This window comes from Panthera tigris, chromosome A3 (assembly GCF_018350195.1).
Source record: "Panthera tigris isolate Pti1 chromosome A3, P.tigris_Pti1_mat1.1, whole genome shotgun sequence".
Lineage (NCBI taxonomy): Eukaryota > Metazoa > Chordata > Mammalia > Carnivora > Felidae > Panthera > Panthera tigris.
This window is the reverse complement of record NC_056662.1, coordinates 103,777,520-103,798,808: the sequence shown is the minus strand read 5'-3', so window position 1 is coordinate 103,798,808 and position 21,289 is coordinate 103,777,520. Positions and strand designations below refer to the sequence as shown.

The window sequence follows — 21,289 nt, the reverse complement described above, 5'->3', positions numbered from 1 at the left end:
TTCTTTTTAAAATCAGATCCTTTTTAGTATTTTTTTTTTAGAAATAAAGAGTATACCCTTTTATTAAAAAAAATTTTTTTTTAATGTTTACTTATCTTTGAGAGAGAGAGAGAGACAGAGTACAAGTGGGGGAGAGCTAGAGAGAGAGGGACACAGAATCCGAAGCAGGCTGCAGGCTCTGAGCTGTCAGCACAGAGCCTGATGCGGGGCTCAAACCCACGAACCGTGAGATCATGAGCTGAGCTGAATTCAGATGCTTAACCAATTGAGCCACCCAGGTGCCCCAGATCCTTTTTAGTATTAATGAGTGATTTGCTTATTCTAAGTGAAGAAAAACTAATTGACCTCTTAATATGCCCCCATTAAAAGTGCTTTCATTGTGAACTTTCAAGTTTTTGATGGCATCTATAGGTAGCACCATTTTTAAGCGGTTAGGAAACAAAACCAAATGTTTAGTGAGAATTTAGTTTGGGGTTGGTGATTTTATTTCAAACTTGTGTTCTTTTAAGTGAATCAGCGTCAAAGTTTGAGCTCAACTTAAAGCCTTTGCTCTGATCAGGGAGGTGCAAAGCAGCATGTGATGTGGAATCTCAGTTACTTCTGAGCTTCAGTTATGAAGATCAACTCTAATATGTATGTGTTTACATAAATGGGATACCGAACAGATTAAAGCCTTTAAAAATATAAATCCAAAACATTTTTCCCTCTCCATGCTATCTACTCAGAAGATCAAGGGAAGACCTTTCAGGAACCAAGCAGGTAGAACTTTTAAACCCTAAGGGTAAGAGAATGAAGATAACTCATTTGTTTTCCGGAATATGTTTAGTATTTCCGGCATGTAGATAGATGTATCTTAGAGTTTTGAGTACTACAACATTTGTGTGGCTGTGATTCTTTATTAAATAAGTTGGTAATGGGACAGAATCTATGACTGTAAAATCAATTGGTGATACTGTGAAAGGCTGGAAGTCCTTGGGAAGATAGGACTTAAATTGGCTACATCAATAGAATTCAGTAGTGTCGAAAGTAATGAATCTGAATATTCCACAAGTACAGAGGGGTAAGTACTGATTGAAATGTATGGTAGAAAAAGATTTGGGGATCCTAGAAATTCACAAATGGAAATAAATCAGCAGTGTAGGGGTCTATACATCAAGTGAAAGGCAAGCATGGTTTGAGAATACACACACTCTATGCAAATATTAACTATCAGACTCCTACCTCCTCATTCCTTCCTATGTATGGTTTAGATTTTAATTAGAGTTGAAGGTGAATGTGGGCATCTTATTTTGAAGGATGCACAGAGGTATTTAAGGCATTCACAGAAGAATAGAGCAAACAGTTCACAGTATTAAGATTTATGAGTTCAGATTGCAATGTTGATTCTTGTTTGGGCTAAGAAACCTGTATTTAAGGATAGGTATTATCTCAGTGGTTATAGTGGTGGCAGGAGGGCAGGGAAGAGACCTGTAACATAGTTGATGAGATGTCTGGGAAATGAACTACCGGCAAATGGGATTTAAATGTTGGCTGTCTTGTGGAGGGAGGCCATGCGCTTTGAGAATAGTATAGTCATCTCTTGGGTTGTCCAAATGTAACCATGTGTTTGATATGTATAAAGAATGATATAATTTTATTTTCATCACCACAGTGATACAAGTGAGCTGGACTCTTTGGGCCTTTTTTATTCAGCAGGGGACCACAGATCATTGCTTGGTAATTAAAAAACCAAAAAACCTGTTTCATTACAGTGACAGCAGATGAGCTATGGAAAGGGGCTTTAGCAGAGACTGGTGCAGGAGCAAGAAAAGGAAGAGGCAAAAGAACTAAGAAAAAGAGAAGAAAGGATTTGAACAGGGGTCAGATCATTGGTGAAGGTAAGCTTATTTATAAAAAGTCTAATGTGCTTTTTAAAGTTTCCCTCCCAGTTTTGTAGAGATTTTTATAGCCTAGAAGCCTCATACATTTCTCATGAAGGGCATTAGGTTTGCAGTTTTAGAATTAAACCAAATGGCTCACTTAATGCCCCATGATTCTGGGGGAAGAAAATCCCATAGAAAGGAATTCATTCGGTTATTCATTCCACAAGCCTAAGTGCCCTTGCGTCACATCTTCTGTGACAGTGCCCTCAAGGATCTTATGATTCAGTGAAAGTTGGCAAACCTCTGCAGAGGGCCAGATGGTCAATATTTTTAGCTTTGTGAGCCACATGGACTCTGTTACAACTCTTCAGCTCTGCTAAGGGGGCACAGAAACAGTCCTAGACAATATATGATCTAACCAGGAGAGCTGTGTTCCAGTAAAACTTTATAAACACAAGTGGTGGGCAGGATTTGGCCCCTGAGCCTTAGTCTGCCAACCCCTGGAAACATAACTGTTTATACTTGTGTTTTTTAAAGAGTAAAAATTGTATGGTGTACTTGGATCAACATTTTGTGCTATGGTTATTGACCAATTATCCTTGGTAATAATAGCCTTCAGGCATAAAGAAAACACCTTTCACTGCACTTACGTGTCTACTTGAATCTTTTTCTCTGATGACTCACCTTATATCTTATTTTATTTTTTAACTTTTTAAAAAGTACAGCAATCATATGTGTATACTTTCTCAGTAAAAAAATTCAAAGATTGTAGAGAAATCTAAAGTCCCGTTGATGCCCTTTCTATCTCCCCACCGATCCCAGTTGCTGCCCCCCAAGGAAGGCACTGATCTCATTTTGATATGTTTCCTTCTGACCTTTTTTATTAAAAAACAATTTTTTTTTTTTTTTAACATTTGTTTAGTTTTGAGAGACAGAGTACGACCAGGGGAGGGGGAGAGAGAGAGGGAGACACAGAATCTGAAGCAGGCTCCAGGCTCTGAGCTGTCAGCACAGAGCCCGACAGGGAGCTCAAACCCATGAACCATGAGATCGTGACCTGAGCTGAAGTTGGATGCTTTGAGACACCCAGGCGCCCCTTCTTCTGACCCTTTATAATGTTTTTATATACATAAATACCCTAAAGGAAATACATATTTTCTTTTTAAAAAAGTAAATTCTATCATATGGTACATTCTGTCCTATAATTTACTTTTTTCACTAATATTAGGTCTTAGAAATTATTCCACATCAGTATCTCTATAGCAACCTCATTCTTTGAATTTGGTGTAGAATATTTCACGGGTTGAAGATGCCGTAGTCATTTAACCAGTCCACTATTGCTGTACATTTTGATCGCTTCCACTCTTTGCCTTTACAAGTAACACTTCAGTGGACCTCCTTGTCCAAGCACACTTACGCCTCGTAACTGTGTGGGAATGTTTCTGTAGGTAGCATTAAGTGGGATTACTAGTTATTACAGTAGGTACACTTAAAATTTTAATAGATGGTGCCAAGTGGCCTGCCAAGTGATTGTTAGTTTAAGCTCCCTCCGGCAGCATCATTATCTGTACACCCCTTGCCTACCATTTTAGCACGTAAGAAACGAATGATTTTTTTTTTTTAATTTTTTTTTTTTTAACATTTATTTATTTTTGAGACAGAGAGAGACAGAGCATGAATGGGGGAGGAGCAGAGAGAGAGGGAGACACAGAATTGGAAGCAGGCTCCAGGCTCTGAGCCATCAGCCCAGAGCCCGACGCGGGGCTCGAACTCACGGACCGCGAGATCGCGAGATCGTGACCTGAGCTGAAGTTGGACGCCCAACCGACTGAGCCACCCAGGCGCCCCAAGAAACGAATGACTTTTAAAAATTCTTATTAATGTATGTTTTCAAACCTCCAGGGCGTCATGGCTTCCTATGGCCTGGTCTCAATGTCCCTCTCATGAGAGACGGAGCTGTGCAGACCATTGCCCAAAGAAGCAAGGAAGACCAGGAGAAGATAGAGGCGGAGATGGTCCAGCAGAGGGAAGAGTGGGACCGGAAGAGGAAGATGAAGGTTAAACGGGAGCGAGGATGGAGTGGAAACACGTGGGGAGGCGTCAGTCTTGGCCCCCCGGACCCTGGTCCCAATGGAGGTAGCTGAGTCCTGGTGTTGCTTACCTTTGTGATGGAGAGAGTACTTGTAGTTCTAGAATTCCTTAAGTGGATTTTACTTGTCTGTTTAGATTGCCTTTTTCCAAAAAAAGGGATTGGAGCATTATTGAAATAACTTCGTGTTAATTACTCAGTTGTATTTTATGGAACACTAGAGGCCCATACGCAAAAGTAGTCCACACACAGGATGCAAAGCATTGGCTTCTGGAATCCTTACTGTGTGGCTTCTCAGAGCCTTGAATGTGGTGGTCTATTTTAGATCTATACAGAGCTACTTGTCGGGTGCAGTTCCTCAAACACAGGTGCTCATGGGGTACCTATGGAGCAGCGTGTCTTGGGAGTTCTGTTTTGATAACAGAAGGTAAACCAGAGAGTTGTCATTCAGTGTCATAAAAGCATACATGAAATAAAAATTGCTAATACTTATCAGGCCAAATTAGAAAATGAAGTCCTCCCCGCACCACCCCATCCTTAATACGTAAAGAAGTAAAACTCACGTGAAAAATTCAATATTGTCAATGAGTAGGAGATGAAGAAATAGACAAGTTTGGCTACTTTGTTAAATTTGGCTTAAAGAGGAGAGAAGTTGAGACGGAGAGATTCAGGTAAACATGCTTAGAACGGAGCAAAATGCTTCAGTTGAGTGGATGAAGGTATGGGAGGGAGAGAAAAAAAACCGTAAACTAAAACCCTAATGAGGACCCAGACCCAGGGTGGATAAATGGATTAACTCGTGACTATGGGTTCAGGTGGAGCCTATGTTGTTGGTAGTGGAAATGTGGGCCTGCTGGGGGTGTGGTGGGTGAGTGGTAGCTGTCTGGTGGCTTCAGTTAGTCTGTGAGGAGGAGATGGGGTCATCTGCTGAAAGTAGGATGAGCATTGATGAGCATGGGCACCAGAATATTTTGATGAAGAGACAGGTATCTAGGACTAGCTTCAAAATTACCCAATGGCAGCAAAACTAAAAGGCAACCGACAGAATGGGAGAAGATATTTGCAAATGACATGTCAGATAAAGGGTTAGTATCCAAAATCTGTAAAGAACTTATCAAACTCAACACCCAAAAAATGAATAATCCAGTGAAGAAATGGGCAAAAGACATGAGTAGATACTCTTCCAAAGAAGACATCCAGATGGCTAACACACATGAAAAGATGCTGAACGTCACTCATCATCAGGAAAATACAAATCAAGACCACAATGAGATACCGCCTCACACCTGTCAGAATGGCTAACATTAACAACTCAGGCGACAACAGATGTTGGCGAGGATGCGGAGAGAGAGCATCTCTTTTGCATTGTTGGTGGCAATGCAAGCTGGTGCAGCCACTCTGGAAAACAGTATGGAGGTTCCTCAAAAAACTAAAAATAGAACTACCCTACAACCTAGCAATTGCACTGCTAGGTATTTACCCAAGGGATACAGGTGTGCTGTTTCGAAGGGGCACATGCACCCCAATGTTTATAGCAGCGCTGTTGACAATAACCAAAGTATGGAAAGAGCCCAAATGTCCATCGATGGATGAATGGATAAAGATGTGGTATGTATATACAATGGGGTATTACTTGGCAATCAAAAAGAATGAAATCTTACCATTTGAAACTATGTGGATGGAACTGAAGGGTATTGTGCTAAGTGAAATTAGAGAAAGACAAATATCATGACTTCACTCAGATGAGGAATTTAAGATACTAAACAGATGAACATAGGGAAGGGAAGCAAAAATAATATGAAGATAGGGAGTGGGACAAAACATAAGAGACTTTAAAAAAAATTTTTTTTAATGTTTATTTGTGAGAGAGAGAGAGACAGACAGACAGAGCGTGAGCAGGGGAGAGGCAGAGAGAGAGAGGGAGACACAGAATCCGAAGCAGGCTCCAGGCTCTGAGCTGTCAGCACAGAGCCCGACTCGGGGCCTGAACTCATGAACCATGAGATCATGACCTGAGCCAAAGTCAGACGCGTAACTGACTGAGCCACCCAGGTGCCCAAGGGACTTTTAAATATAGAGAACAAACAGAGGGTTGCTGGAGAGGTTATGGGAGGGGGGATGGGCTAAATGGGTAAGGGGCTTTAAGGAATCTACTGCTGAAATCATTGTTGCACTATATACTAACTACCTTGGATGTAAATTAAACAATAAATTATTTTATTTTATTTATTTATTTATTTATTTATTTATTTAAAAAAAATTTTTTTTTTTCAACGTTTTTAATTTATTTTTGGGACAGAGAGAGACAGAGCATGAACGGGGGAGGGGCAGAGAGAGAGGGAGACACAGAATCGGAAACAGGCTCCAGGCTCCGAGCCATCAGCCCAGAGCCCGACGCGGGGCTCAAACTCACGGACCGCGAGATCGTGACCTGGCTGAAGTCGGACGCTTAACCGACTGCGCCACCCAGGCGCCCCAACAATAAATAATTTTAAAAAATTACCCAGTGAAGTAGGAATTGGACAGAACTTGGAAAGAAGATTGGCTAGGACTTGATAATTGTCGAAGCTGGCTAATGGGTGTGTAAGACTTCATTTTGCTGTTCTATCTTATTTTTTATGTGAGTGAAATTTTCTATAGGAAAAAGTTAATAAAAATCAGAGAACCCAGAGTGTTTGAAATGGCTGCTGTGGTGAGTGGAAAGAGACATAAAAGGCCAACAGGCAGCAGGGAGGACTTGACTGAGTTGGAGACCATGACTTTTTCGTGGCTCACGTGTGTACTCTGCTTTGACTTCTCTCTAGCAGCGGCACCCTGTAGGTCAGGTGTGGCCAGAGAGTTGCCTTGATTCTGGCCTAGGTGGTATGGTGGGGAGAGAAGAGGGGGAGGAAGTTGAGGCTATTTGCAACGTCTGGTGGAAGTGATGGCTTATGGTGTCTTGGCTGAGTGGCAGAGGCTGTGAAGACCGTAGGGGGTCCGAGGGAAAATAAAGAAGGGGTCAGGAGTCTGGTGGTGCTGGGGAGCTCCAAGAACCACCCCTTGTGAGTTGCTGAGTGAGAGAGCTGCAGGGGTAGGAGGATGCAGTCAGGGAGATGGCCGAGTTGTCGGAATTTAGTGGTGGAGCAGTCTGGTGATCATGGAGGACTAGGGTGTGGCCTGGGGAGTGACACGAAAAGATCTGAGATTCCTTCTCACTTAAAAATCAGTGATGGTGCCTGGTTTGAGAAATGCTTTCGTGCACTAATTGTAGAGATCCGTTTATCTACATGCCTTCTTCTTTTCTCTCCACAGAAACATATGATGATTTTGATACCAGAATACTGGAGGTAGGCGTGCTGCATCACATACCCAGTTGAGCCTTTAGAGAAGTTGGTGTGGGTAGAGCGGGAATAGTGCGAGTGGAACCATGAGGAACAGCCTTTGGTGCGTGATTTTTTTCTGAGACACGGAGCTGGTTCGGATAAGGGAATAACGAAACTTTAATTTCAGTTACTTGATCCTGGCTGTCCTGACTGCTGCCCTCTTTTGGGGGCTACCAGTTGCGGTCTCATGACAAGGCAACTTCAGGGGTACGGTCAAGAACAGAATTTGGAGATTACTATTGAAACCCTCCCTTCTAAAGCTAGCATGAGCAATCTGTCCTGGCACTCAGTTCATGGGGCAGGGTAAGAAAGCTTTGAGTTGCTGTGAATGCCCAGCTCTTGATGGGGAAATAATCTTTTGGGCTGTTTGCAGGCCGTTGAAACTGAAGCCTGTGTCAGGGAAATATCAGTCACTTTTTCCAGGGTGATTGAAAATCACCAAAATAGTCCACTTTCCTTTGAGCTAGTGCTGCATACTTGGCCAGTGTTAACTATCATTTGGAATAACCATTTATTGATTTTGTGATTGAATATGTATATTATGTATGTATATGAATGTATGTATGTATATGTATACATATGAATATGTATATTGTGATGAATATGTATGTATATTATGTATATTATTTCATCAATATCAGTACTTTATGTTTACAAGCATTTTATGTCTTTGGGGCCCAGTTTATATCTTTTGGAAGTTAATCCCTTTGAAGAATTCTTATATGTGGATGATTACCTGTAAGATTGTCCACGGGTGTGGACTCGACCTTTTCCTTTAACCTTACTTTTGGGAAGGGACCTGCCATGTAAGCAGTTTAAGGTAACAGTTTCATAGATCCTGGCCTTTTAAATATGCCAAAACAAAACAAACAAAAACACAGATTTTCCTGTAGTTTCTAGTAAGCAGGTATTTCTAAATTTTGTATTATCCGGTGAGCCTGTGAGCCTAAACCTTAGCATAGAGATTCAGTCCTGTGCTCATTCTTTCTGTAGACTGCATTTTCATTTCTAAGATACACATCTTCTTTGTTTTAACATCTCTGATCACCGGGAATATGTCTTATAATAAGTCAGTTACAAATTCTTTCAAAGTTTGGTCAGCAACTTTCTTCCTTTGTGAAATTCACTAAAATAGTGTATATTGAGTTGTATGGTTTCCCTTTTTTTTTTTTAATTTTTTTATTGTTTATTATTTTTGAGAGAGAGAGAGAGAAACAGAGAGCAAGCAGGGAAGGGGCAGAGGGAGAAGGAGACACAGAATCTGAAGCAGGCTCCAGGCTCTGAGCTCTCAGGACAGAGCCCGACGTGGGGCCCGAACTCACAGACTGCGAGATCACGACCTGAGCTGTAGTCAGCCGCCCAACCAACTGAGCCACCCAGGTGCCCCGAGTTGTATGGTTTCTAATCCGTTCAAAAGTTATCTCCGTTCAGCCTTCTAACAACCTTAGGAAATAGGAAGGGACAGTTCGATTTTACCACTAGAGAAACTGCAGAGAGAGGTTTCCTTTGGAGAGTTGCTGTTGCTACTCATGACTTAGAGGATGTTGTAGCTACTCAGGTGGTGCTGTGTGTGTGTAAGGGGCTCAGTCCAGTTCCCTACTTCAGAATTTCCTTAAGGTGTAATATATATATGAAACATTTTGTGTTTTAGGTAAGAAATGTTTTCAACATGACAGCAAAAGAGGGAAGAAAGAGATCAGTCCGAGTCCTGGTCGCTGTGGGGAATGGCAGAGGAGCCGCAGGTGACCGGGGTGTGATATGCATGGTGCTGGAGGTGGGGGCAGAGGACAGGTGTGGCCTGGGCTCAGCCCTGGAGTCTGCGGGTTCTTGCCGGTGCCCAGCCCCTTTGTACAGATTAAGCCTTTTAAGTGCATAAGCCTTGTGGTAAACACATAAAATCCCTTGGAGGGAAAAGGAACAGAAGTTCCTCTATCTGCCTTTTTCTATGAGAACAATGGATATTTTAAAAGGCTTAAGACACTGTTGTCTTATGTATAATGAAAAACTAGGGAGGGAAAGCCACTAAATGTTCAACAGTAGGGGTGTAGTTACGAGAGGAGTATATCCAGGGCGCCTGGGTAACTCAGTTTAAGTGTCTGACTCTTGATTTCAGTTCAGGTCATGATCTCACAGTCCTGAGATTGAGCCCCATAGGCCCTGTGCTGGTCATAGAACCTGCTTAAAACTCTCTCTCTCTCTCTCTCTCTCTCTCTCTCTCTCTCTCTGTCTTTCTCTCTCTTTCTCTCTCTCTCTCTCTCTCCCTTTCCCTCTCCCTCCCTCCCTTCTTCTCCCTCTCCCTCTGCCACCCCTCTCCTGTGTGCATGTGAGCACTTTCTCTAAAAAAAAAAAAAAGTATAGCCACACATTGTAATATTCTGTAGCCATTAAAGTATATATTAGAAAATTATTTATGAAATAACGCTAATTAAAAATAAAAAAACTTCATATAAGACTGTATAATACAATCCCAATTTTTTGTTTTGTTTTTTTTAATATAAAGTATGTTTATATGCAAAGACTAGAAGGATATACACTGAAATGGTTAATAATGTTTAATCTGTAGGTTTGCCAGTCATTTAAACTTTCTTCTTTATACTTCTCTGTAAAATTTCCCCAGTGAACATCTGGTTTTGAAATGTATACACGAACGTGTATGGGAGAGAAAATTGGAAAACTGCCTACTGACGCTTTTTGTCTTTAAGTTTATTTATTTTGAGAGAGAGAGAGTGCGCAAGACGGAAAGGAGCAGAGAGAGAGAGAGAGAGAGAGAGAGGGAGAGAATCCCCAAGCAGGCTCTGTGCTGTCAGCGTAGAGCCCCACGCGAGGCTTGGACTCACAAACTGGGAGATCATGATCTGAGCTGAAATCAAGAGTCAGACGCTCAACTGACTGAGAAACCCAGGCGCCCTGCTTTATATTACTTTCTTATATATAATTTAAAAATAAAATACATTCTTCAAAATAAAGAATTAATGGAGATAGCAAATAATGGCAGCATTTCCATTAATTTGTGATAAATTTCATTTTATAGGGTTAAGCATTCACAAACTTAAGAATTGTTGATTTTATTTCCTGGTTAATTGAAATTTGAATTGCATTTGTAAGTTCCAGGGAAGTCATGGTTTTTCTCTATAGCAGTGTATATTTTTCCCCAACCTTTCTGGTTATTTTAATCTATTTTAAAAAATGTTCAAAACCATTTATCTTATTAGTTTAGAGCATGATTAGTTTTTGTTTAAGTATATTTCGTTTTATCTAGAGACTTACAAAAGGTAATGTTATACACCTAACCTTGGATTTCATAGATACTTTCAAATGTAATCTTTCCAAAATGCCCCAAAACAGATAGGCAAATCTCAGTAGCCTCATGTTTTATGGTTTGTTTTGGATAGCAGGTTTTCTGTGGGCAGAAGACAAATGAAATGCTACGAAATATTGTAGGAACTGAAACTTAAAATGTAGTGAAAGACAGTATGTGCCAAATTTATGCCCCTTATTTTATTTGTCATTTTTTTTTTTTTTAAGGTTTTGCCATTGGGAAAGCCACTGAACGAGCAGATGCTTTCAGAAAAGTACGTACATTTTTCTTTTGTTGATACTAAAAGTTCGGTGTGCTAGGTACCATTAGAACCACACACACAAAAAATAATAAAAATAAGAACCCTCCTCTGAGGCTTACTGTCAACAGTTACTTAACTCATACATAGCCTAAGCAGTACCTGTTTTCTTTTGCGTCATTTTTGGCAGACTTGTGATTGCTTCCCAAAAGTATGAGACAGCTGGGAAGGCTTGAACTCTGACAGAATGTTCGAAGATACTAAGGAATTATTGTTAATGTTTTTTAGATATGATAGTGATACTGTGGTTATAAGTTTTTTTTTGTTTTGTTTTGTTTTTTAATTTTTTTAACGTTTATTTATTTTTGAGACAGAGAGAGACAGAGCATGAACAGGGGAGGGTCAGAGAGAGGGAGACACAGAATCCGAAACAGGCTCCAGGCCCTGAGCTGTCAGCACAGAGCCCGATGCGGGGCTCGAACCCACGGACCGTGAGATCATGACCTGACTGAGCCACCCAGGCGCCCCATAAGTTTTTTTAAATTAAGTCTTTTTATAAGTATATAATGAAATGTTTAAGTTGGAAATTTTCGGTAATAAAATATTTTCTGCAAGCTATTTTTTAACATCTCCAAGAAAATGTAAATTCCAATAGTAGATTTAAGAATAGTGTTTTCCTTCTTTCTTTCAGGCAAAGAACAGAGCAGTACAATATTTACACTATGTAGAACGGTACGAAGACCATACAAGTGAGTGTTAATCATTTGTAGGATTACACTTGTTTCATTATATGTGACAATATATCTCTAAGGCCATCTTCGCGGTTCTCTGCTTGTTACCATGTTCTGGAACAAATAATTATATAAGATGCATAAACAAATTTTCTTCCCTAGTGATGAGTGAAATCAGAATCTTGTCACTCATCCTTGGCCAGCGTGTGCTGGCTCCTTTGGTAGCATTAGTTCTGTGGTGGCATTTGCAAGGGCATTAAAGCTACACACCTAATCCTTATGCTTATGTTTTTATCCTCCAGTATTCCACGATATTTCTTTGACATTTAAAAGGACGCATATCAAGATGAAGAAAAAACCCAGAGGTAACCGAAAACACTCTTATAATTTGTTAAAGCAGAGTAATTATCTCAATTCCATCCTGTCCTGTATTTTTGATCAGTTGTATTGAACTCATTTTGAAAATACCAAAATGGAAAGGCCTGAGTTTCATTTAAGAAGGCCGAGGCTCCCAGGGAAATAAAATGTAGTCAGCGCACTCAGGCTCCTGTGAACACAGGCGTGTACCAGGGGTAATTCTAGGTGGGAAGAGCATACTCTGAATAGGAAATAGTAATGGAATGAATCATTGGGTTTGGATAAGTGCGAGCATTCATTTCTCCTTGAGAATTCATTGATGTTGTTAGATGGCCTACTTACAGCTTCTTCAGTTCCAGTCATTTATTCACATCGTCAAAGATTGATTGAACATCATCTGTGAGCTGGGTGCTATGCTAAGCTCTGGAAGCAGAGGTAGACTTTCTTCCTGTTGCAAGCAAGGAGGCAGAGTTCAGGGTCACAGAGCTGTGGCAGTCATGCCCAGCGGACTTTGGGTATAGAATTCTTGAGCACTTTGATTTTGTTTAGCTATGGTTCTACAGTAAAAATGATACTCTTGGTATATCTTTATTTTGTTTTGTTTTATTAAAAAAATTTTTTTAACATTTATTTATTTTTGAGGGAGAGTGAGAGCATGAGCAGGGGAGGGGCAGAGAGAGAGAGGGAGACAGAATCCGAAGCAGGCTTCAGGCTCTGAGCTGTGAGCACAGAGCCTGATGCGGGGCTTGAACTCAACAAACCATGAGATCGTGACCTGAGCCAAAGTTGGACACTTACCTGACTGAGCCACCCAGGCACCTCTATCTTTATTTATTTATTATTTTTACAGTTTATTTATTTATTTATTTTGAGAGAGAGAGAGAACAAGTAGGAGAGGGGCAGAGAGAGGGAGAGACAGAATCCCAAGCAGGCTTTGCGCCATCAGCCCAGACCTTGATTCGGGGCTTGAACTCAGAGACTGTGAGATCATGACCTGAGTTGAGATCAAGAGTCAGATGCTTAACCGACTGAGCCACCCAGGTGCGTGCCCCTCTAGGCATATCTTTAAAAGTTTGGATCAGGGGCGCCTGGGTGGCTCGGTCGGTTGAGTGACCGACTTCAGCTCAGGTCGTGATATCACGGTTTGTGAGTTCGAGCTCCGCCTCGGGCTCTGTGCTGACAGCTCAGAGCCTGGAGCCTGCATCGGATTCTGTGTCTCCCTCTCTCTCTGCCCCTTCCCTACTCACGCTCTGTTTCTCTCTGTCTCAGAAATAAATAAACATTAAAAAAAAAAAATTAAAAAAAAAGTTTGGATCAGAAAAAGAATAAGACACCTAAATTTTTCATGTCAAAGCTAGGACGTGGAAATCAATCAGGAGGAAAAAACATCAAATTCAGTACTAATTTTGCACCAAGAGAACCTGCCTATTTTTAAGTGAACTTACCTTCTGCTTTAAAATCACAGTCATTCATATGCCTAATAAAAACCTTTATTTATTATTAGAAAAAGTATTAAATTGAACACTTAGACGTCAAGCTTATACTTGCACGATTCCTATGATAGCTACTACCCTGAGTGGCTATTGAGCACTTGAAATGTGGCTACTGAGATCTGTGAAGCACAAAGGCTTAGTACGAAAAAAAAAAGAATGTAAAATATCTCAAAATTATTGTATTGATTACATGTTGAAATGATAGTGTTTTGGATATACTAGGTTAATACAATATATTACTAAAAATAATTTTACCTTTTTTTTTTTTAATTTTTTTTTAACATTTATTTTTGAGACAGAGAGAGACAAAGCATGAGTGGGGAGGGGCAGAGAGAGAAGGAGACCCAGAATCTGAAACAGGCTCCAAGCCGTCAGCACAGAGCCTGACGCGGGGCTCGCCTGACGCGGGGCTCGAACTCACAAACTGTGAGATCATAACCTGAGCCGAAGTCGGACACCCAACCGACTGAGCCACCCAGGCGCCCCAATTTTACCTTTTTTTCTGAAATGTATCAGTGAGAAAATTTGAAATTCCATCTATGGCTTGCATATATGGCTTATGTCCTATTTCTGTTGAACAGCGTTGGTTTAGATACATCTATATCCACATGATTTTTGAAAGATAGCTACAGTTTTCATTAATTGCCGAAGTTACCTTTTTTATCTTCCCTGTCTCCTTAAGCTGTATCTTTCAGGTTTCTGTCTAGTTGAACACATTCCCTGTGCATTGAGGTTAAATATTCTGATTTTGAAGCTGAAACAGTGTGATACATTATAGACAGCATTTCCTATACTATGTTCCTGTGCATCACTATTTCTATGAGCAGATACTAATAAGTGTGAACTCCAGAAAGAGTGTCATGTGGGAAAATGATAAAGGAAAGTAAAAAAAAAAAAAAAATGTTTGTACATCTTTGTGATTGTCACAGTCTTTTTTTTTTTAATTTTTTTTTTTTTTTTTAACATTTATTTATTTTTGAGACAGAGAGAGAGACAGAGCATGAACAGGGAAGGGTCAGAGAGAGAGGGAGACACAGAATCTGAAACAGGCTCCAGGCTCTGAGCTGTCAGCACAGAGCCTGACGCAGGGCTCGAACTCATGGACCACGAGATCGTGACCTGAGCCGAAGTCGGCCACTTAACCGACTGAGCCACCCAGGCGCCCCTGATTGTCACAGTCTTTAATGCACTACTGTGCAATGTGAATCCCCCAGAGGGGCATAGAGAATGTAGCGTTTCCAAACTTATTTAGTCATGGGACACTTCTTCCTTGGCTGCAGCATGGTGTCTGATTCCTCACACAGCACTGCTAAACATTTCCTATCTTGCATCCGTGTTCATCAGGGAAATTGGTCTATAGTTCTCCTTTTTAGCGGGGTTTCTGTCTGGTTTTGGAATCAAGGTAATGCTGGCCTCATAGAAAGAGTCTGGAAGTTTTCCTTTCATTTCTATTTTTTGGAACAGCTTCAAGAGAATAGGTGTTAACTCTTCCTGAAATGTTTGGTAGAATTCCCCTGGAAAGCCATCTGGCCCTGGACTCTTGTATTTGGGAGATTTTTGATTACTAATTAGATTTTTTTACTGGTTATGGGTCTGTTCAAATTTTCTATTTCTTCCTGTTTCAGCTTTGGTAGTGTATATGTTTCTAGGAATTTGTCCATTTCTTCCAGATTGCCCATTTTATTGGTATATAATTGCTCATAATATTCTCTTATTATTATTTTTATTTCTGCTGTGTTGGTTGTGATCTCTCCTCTTTCATTCTTGATTTTATTTATTTGGGTCCTTTCCTTTTTCTTTTTGATCCAACTGTCTAGTGGTTTATCAATTTGGTTAATTCTTCCAAAGAACCAGCTTCTGGTTTCATTGATTTCTGCTGTTTTTTTGGTTTCGATAGCATTAATTTCTGCTCCAATCTTTATTATTTCCTGTCTTCTGCTGGTAAGCATTTCCTATCTTAACACACACACACACACACACACACACACACACACACACACTTTCATTAAACAAGGAGTTTTTGACACAGTGTGTGCCTGAAAGACTTCACAGTCAAAGTACATCCAAATAATTCCCATGGGACTATGACCACTATTATATGGGTATTTGTATATGTACACAACTGGCTACCACTTGGGGAGGGCCGTGTATGGTCCAGGTGCTGTGCGGTATTCACACCTTCCCTCGGGAGCTCGCCATCAGCTCTGCCACGTAGGTGTGGAGGGCAAGGGAGGTTCTGGCCTAGGATCATTCAGTGAGCAGTAGCAGGTTAGAATTTGCCTTCTAGGCCCTTCCGAGGATCTGCCTTGCATGGGCACCAGTCTGCAGGTGTGTGTGCATCTATACACATCTATGCGTGCATACATTTGTTCACACGTGGACACGTTTTATGTGTATAACTCTGCGCACAGAAGAACAGACCACCCCGTTGTTGCCTGTCTTAGCTACCCTCTGAGGTCCCCGGTTCTTATGTGATCTGCCATAGCTATGGGGTCCACTTTAATTGGCTCTTTCAAGTAGAAGGGATGGTTCCACGTTAGTTGCTTGTATCCGAATGTAGTTTTTACACACATATATTGAATTACCATTGAAAATTGGAAATCAGAGGGGCGCCTGGGTGGCTCAGTCAGTTGAGCATTCGACTTCAGCTCAGGTCATGATCTCGTGGTTCATGAGTTCAAGCCCCCCAAAGGGCTCTGTGCTGACAGCTCAGCCTGGAGCCTGCTTCAGATTCTGTGTCCTTCTCTATCTACCCCTCTCCTGCTCATGCTCTGTCTGTCTCTCTCTCTCTCAAAAATAAACATTAAAAAAAAATTGGAAATTAGAAAGACAGTAACATGTAATATCTAGAGTAGATCCTCTGCCTTAAAGCAGGGAGGCATGTGCTAAGTTTCATGTCTGGCTAATCAAAATGTGAGTCTAAATTTGGGGTGTCTTTCTCTCACTGCTGCCTGCATTTGCTGGCTATTGATTTAGGGTCTGGGGATACAGTAGAAACAAACAATATCCTAGCCTTCACAGAGCCCACATTCTAGTGAGGGGAAGCATCAGATAAACAGGTTCCACTAAGTGCCTGAAAGCAGCAATTAAGATGCTATGTTTTGTGGGGAGCGGGGGAAAGGGTGCATTACCAAAGCCAAGAGAGGAGTTCTTCCTGGAAGAGGAAATAGGTGTCTCTGCTCAGTGCAAATGAGCAATTGAGGAGGGGGAGAATAGACATGTCCCTCTGCCCTTAGCCAACATGGGCGTGGGGGGCCTAGAACTTTCACACATTTCTGTTAATCTTTATAATATTCCTGTTTTTTTGCCCTCATGTTTAAGAAATTTATATATATTGTTTTTTTAGTCTTTATAACATCTCATTTAAATCAGTGTCGTTATGGAAATTAAGGAAGCTGTCCAGGGAAGCGATGAAGCCATAATATGAATCAGGGCCTCCTAAGCCCAGAGCCCAAAGCTGTGTGAAGGCCAGCAGGGTGACTGCGTTTTTCCTTTTCTAGGCTACGGCCTCCGCTGCCATCGGGCCATCATCACCATCTGCCGGCTCATTGGCATTAAAGACATGTATGCCAAGGTCTCTGGGTCCGTCAACATGCTCAACCTCACACGAGGCCTCTTCCGTGGGCTTTCCCACCAGGTAACCCTTCCCTAGGCTCTGAAACAGAAGTTCTAGTTTGTATTTCAATTGTGTGCATTTAAGCCATGATGGCCTGGGGCCACCGGCGGACTTGGGCATTCTTTGTTGCCTATGGCTGCATCAGTTTAAAGTTAATCCAACTGGAGAATTAGTTCATGAAAATTACCCTTAAAAAATACTTCAGGGGTATTTTGAAGTTTCAAAATTTAGTATTTTTCAAAGCCAATAATTATAATCTGTGTTTTTTTACGAAAAGAATTTATGCTTGTTCTATAGCTCTAACAGTATAGACATGTAAAGTAAAAAGAGGAAGGCTGTTTCCTAATTTAGTTCTTTCAGTTGGGACTAGAGTGAAGCCTCTAGGGTACCTCTCCACTCTAGAGTGCTGTCTTCAGTAGAAGCACAGGCGGTTTTCAAGTTACCTGCGTAGGTCGTTTAGACAGACACCTGCGTTAGTAGGAACCATGAATGTTAATATGCCAAGTTCTTTCTCTGCAGAGCTGAAAGCTCTGGGCTGCCACCCAGCCTGCCCACTCAGCCTGGGCTAGGCTTGCAATCACTCTACTCCCCAGTGAAGAGGCCCCTCCTCCTAGGTTGCCCTCTTAACTGCTCCGAGGGATGGCGTGTTCTTGAAGGGATGGACCTTAGCGGAGGGTAAGGGTCCTTAGCTAAGGGTAGACCTTAGCGGAGCTGGATGAGCAGAAAAGACAGCCAGGTTCAAGAGACTCCACTTGCTGACCTATTAAAGACTTTGACAGGCTTCCTGACACTTAAAAGTGTGATGGCCAGGGGTGCCTAGGTGGCTCAGTCAGTTAAGTGTCTGACGTCAGCTCAATTCATGATCTCATGGCTTGTGAATTTGAGTCCCATGTCGGGCTCTGTGCTGACAGCTCAGAGCCTGGAACCTGCTTCGGATTCTCTTGTCTTCCTCTCTCTCTGCCTCTCCCCCGCTCGCTCTCTGTCTCTCTCTCAAAAATAAATGAACATTAGAAAAAAAAAAACAAAGTCTGATGGCTAGGTTTAAATAAAGTGGTCCCTGGACTAATTATACATGCTCTGTTTAAAATAAGAAAGTTAATTAGAAGAAAAAGCTTTAGAGGTGCCTGGGTGGTTCAGTCAGTTGAGCATCCAACTCTTGACTTCAGCTTAGGTCATGATCCCAGGGTGTGGGATCAAGCCCTATGCTCTGCACTGAGCATGGAGCCTGCTTGGGATTTTCTCTCTCCCTCTCTCTCCCTCTCCCTCTCTCTCTCTCTCTCTCTCTCTCTCCCTCTCCCTCTCCCTCTCCCTCCCTCCCTCCCTCCCTCCCTCCCTCCCTCCCTCCCTCCCTTCCTCCCTCCCCTCTCTCCTTCCCCTCCCCCTTTCCTTCTCCCTCTCCCTCCTTCCTTCTGCCCCTCTTTCCCCACTCTCACTCTCTCTTTGAAATAAATAAAACGAAAAAAAAAGAAAAATTTTAGGTGAAGAGATCCTTTTGGAACAGGTGTGTGTGTGTGTGTGTGTGTGTGTGTGTGTGTGTGTGTGTGTGTTGTTACTGTCTAAAATATGCTTCAAAAACACTTCTAGGAGGGTCTGGGTGGCTCAGTCGGTTAAGTATCTGACTTCAGCTCAGGTCATGATCTTGCGTTTTGTGTGTTCGAGCCCCGCCTCCAGCTCTGTGCTGACAGCTCAGAGCCTGGAGCCTGCTTCAGATCCTCTGTCTGCTTCTCTCTCTGCCCCTCTCCTGCTCCAGTTCTCTCTCTCTCTCTCTCTCTCTCTCTCTCTCTCTCTCAAAAATGAATAAACATTAAAATTAAAAAATAAAAAAGCACTTTCAAATCCAAACTGTTAGATGTTTAATTTTTTGATGTAGCTACGGTATTGGTTTTAGATAGGTCATATTTATGATCAAGTAGACTTGTTCTTTTATGTAATATTTTTGTTTTAAGTTAGTACTTTGGATTTTCTGATATGATTACCAGGTATCATCTCTTCTAAGATGCTGTCAACTGTAAAATGTTGCATTATTTAATGTGCTATTCAAAAAGAAAAAGAATGTCACCAATTTAAGCAACATGCCATGGACTATAAGATCTACCAATTTAAATTATTTTGTTTTTATGAAGCAGCTCATCTTTTTTCTAATTTCAAACTTTTGTAGGATTAGAGAGAATAGTACAAGATGGCCATAAGGTCTGGAAACAGGAGATTGGCATGTCAGATATTTTAATGTACTACCAATAAACTAACTGTATTTCCTTTTTCCAGACTTCTGTGGCTACTGTCCATGATAAGTCCCCTTGGCCCTCTTACCCAATGTCAGCACTGAACAGCTCATGGCCAATCTTTGTGTCTCAGTACCACCCCCATGCAGCCCAGTCATTTTGAACCAGGCCTCAGACACCACTTTATGTCATTTGTAAATATTTCAGTATGTATTTCTAAAAGATAAGGATTAAAAAGTACCCGTTGGTACTATTATACCTAAAAAGTAACAGTACCACAGTATCTCGAGTTACCTAGGTAGTGTTCATAGAAATGTATCCATTTGTTATATTAAAAAGAAATTTGTTACATAATTTGTTTTCCAGAAAAAGTCTGTAGATTGTAAGTTCTTGCCATGTCTTTTAAATCACTTCTAATCTATAGGTTTCCCTCTTCTTTTTTTCCTCGTGTGTGTGTGTGTGTGTGTGTGTGTGTATTTATTTTTATTTATATTATATTATATTATATTATATTATATTATATTATATTGTATTATATTATATTATATTGTATTATATTTTTTAGGAAACTGGGTTGTTTGTCTTGTAGCTTCCCAGTCTGGTGCTGACTACATACCTGTGGTCCTCAGTGCAGGTCTCACCCTGCATGTCCTGTAAAACGTTAGCTAGAGCTAGGGGCTTGATGAGAATCAAGTTCAGTTTTGGGCACAGCGTGACACATAATTGGGAGGGTTTGGAAGGCAAGAGACCAGAGGCCAACGCCCTTCCTCCAGTCCAGTTGGGAGTGGGGAGATGATGCCATGCACCCCAAATTACTGTGGTGTGGCCACAAAACACATTGCCCGGAATCGACTTTGAAATGGTAAGTCCCCCAAGTGGTACGTGGGAAGTTCCCGATCTTTAAGTTACAGATGTATCTCATAGACCTAACCTGGCATTCTCCATTTGGTCTTGCCCAGGAAACCCACCAACAACTGGCTGATAAGAAGAGTCTCCATGTCGTGGAATTCCGGGAGGAATGTGGCCCTCTACCCATCGTGGTGGCCTCCCCCACGGGGGCCTTGAGAAAGGATCCGGAGCCGGAAGATGACATTCCAGACATCCGACTGGACTGGGAAGAAGTGAGGGCGGCGCAGGGAATGAAGCGCTCGGCGTGGTCAAATTTAAAGAGAGGTGCTACTTGAGCTTCCCTCTGGCCTTGCACGGTTGCCACGTCTGGTACTGCCTGGCACCGAGAAGAGACTCAGCCCTTCCCATTTTGGAATGTCACTTTCTTTTTAAAGGAAAGGTCAACCTTCTTTATTTACAAATAATAAAGAACTACAACTTTAATTTATTGAGCACGTGGTATATACCAGTCACTGTGAGAGGAGCCGTGCGTACATATTTTAGTTCAAGACTGCTTTAAATATTCATTTAAACTAGCAAAAGCAGGGGTACCTCGGTGGCTCAGTTGGTTAAGTTTCCCACTTTGGCTCAGGGCATGATCTCGCGGTCTGTGAGTTCGAGCCCTGCGTCGGGCTCTGTGCGGACCGCTCAGAGCCAGGAGCCTGCTTCAGATTCTGTGTCTCTCTCTCTCTCTGCCCCTCCCCTGTTCATGCTCTGTCTCTCCCTGTCTCAAAAATAAATAAAAATGTTAAAAAAAAAAAAGTTTAAAAAAAAAATAATAAAATAAACTAGCAGAAGCAAATGGACTAGGAAGACAGGGCTTATAGCCTGACCTAAGCAAAAATAATATGCCAAATAATAATTGCTATAATAATTAAAGCTAATATATATGAACTTTGATTTGTCCAAAATGAGTGTCATTAACTTCATTTTACAGAGCAGTTAAGTACTTGACTAGAGTCACACAGCTAGAAAGTCGAGGAACATGGACAAACCCTGTTCTTTTTGACTCTAGAAATCCTCTTTTTAAACCTTTTTGTACGGCTGTTTTAGCAGTCGCCGTATCGGTGTTACACTGTGCGAATGCCACTCCTCACCAGTCTGCTGGTGTT

General features: G+C 41.5%; 1 protein-coding gene across 2 annotated transcripts in view; it reads left to right on the top strand.

Moving 5' to 3' along the window:
* MRPS5 (mitochondrial ribosomal protein S5) overlaps window positions 1–20,621 on the top strand; it is a 29,221-nt gene extending 8,600 nt beyond the window's left edge. Inside the window, exons 4-12 of one of the 2 annotated variants that reach the window (XM_007082361.3) lie at window positions 1,752–1,877; window positions 3,765–3,998; window positions 7,243–7,277; window positions 8,965–9,055; window positions 10,839–10,885; window positions 11,562–11,619; window positions 11,904–11,966; window positions 16,952–17,088; window positions 20,249–20,621. In XM_007082361.3, coding sequence (XP_007082423.1) covers window positions 1,752–1,877; window positions 3,765–3,998; window positions 7,243–7,277; window positions 8,965–9,055; window positions 10,839–10,885; window positions 11,562–11,619; window positions 11,904–11,966; window positions 16,952–17,088; window positions 20,249–20,473 — 1,016 coding nt within the window. In that variant the 3' untranslated portion in view covers window positions 20,474–20,621. Of the gene's footprint in view, window positions 1–1,751; window positions 1,878–3,764; window positions 3,999–7,242; window positions 7,278–8,964; window positions 9,056–10,838; window positions 10,886–11,561; window positions 11,620–11,903; window positions 11,967–16,951; window positions 17,089–20,248 lie in introns of those variants that run through there. The other variant, XM_042982038.1, reaches the window with a different exon arrangement.
* Window positions 20,622–21,289: the final 668 nt, after the last annotated feature.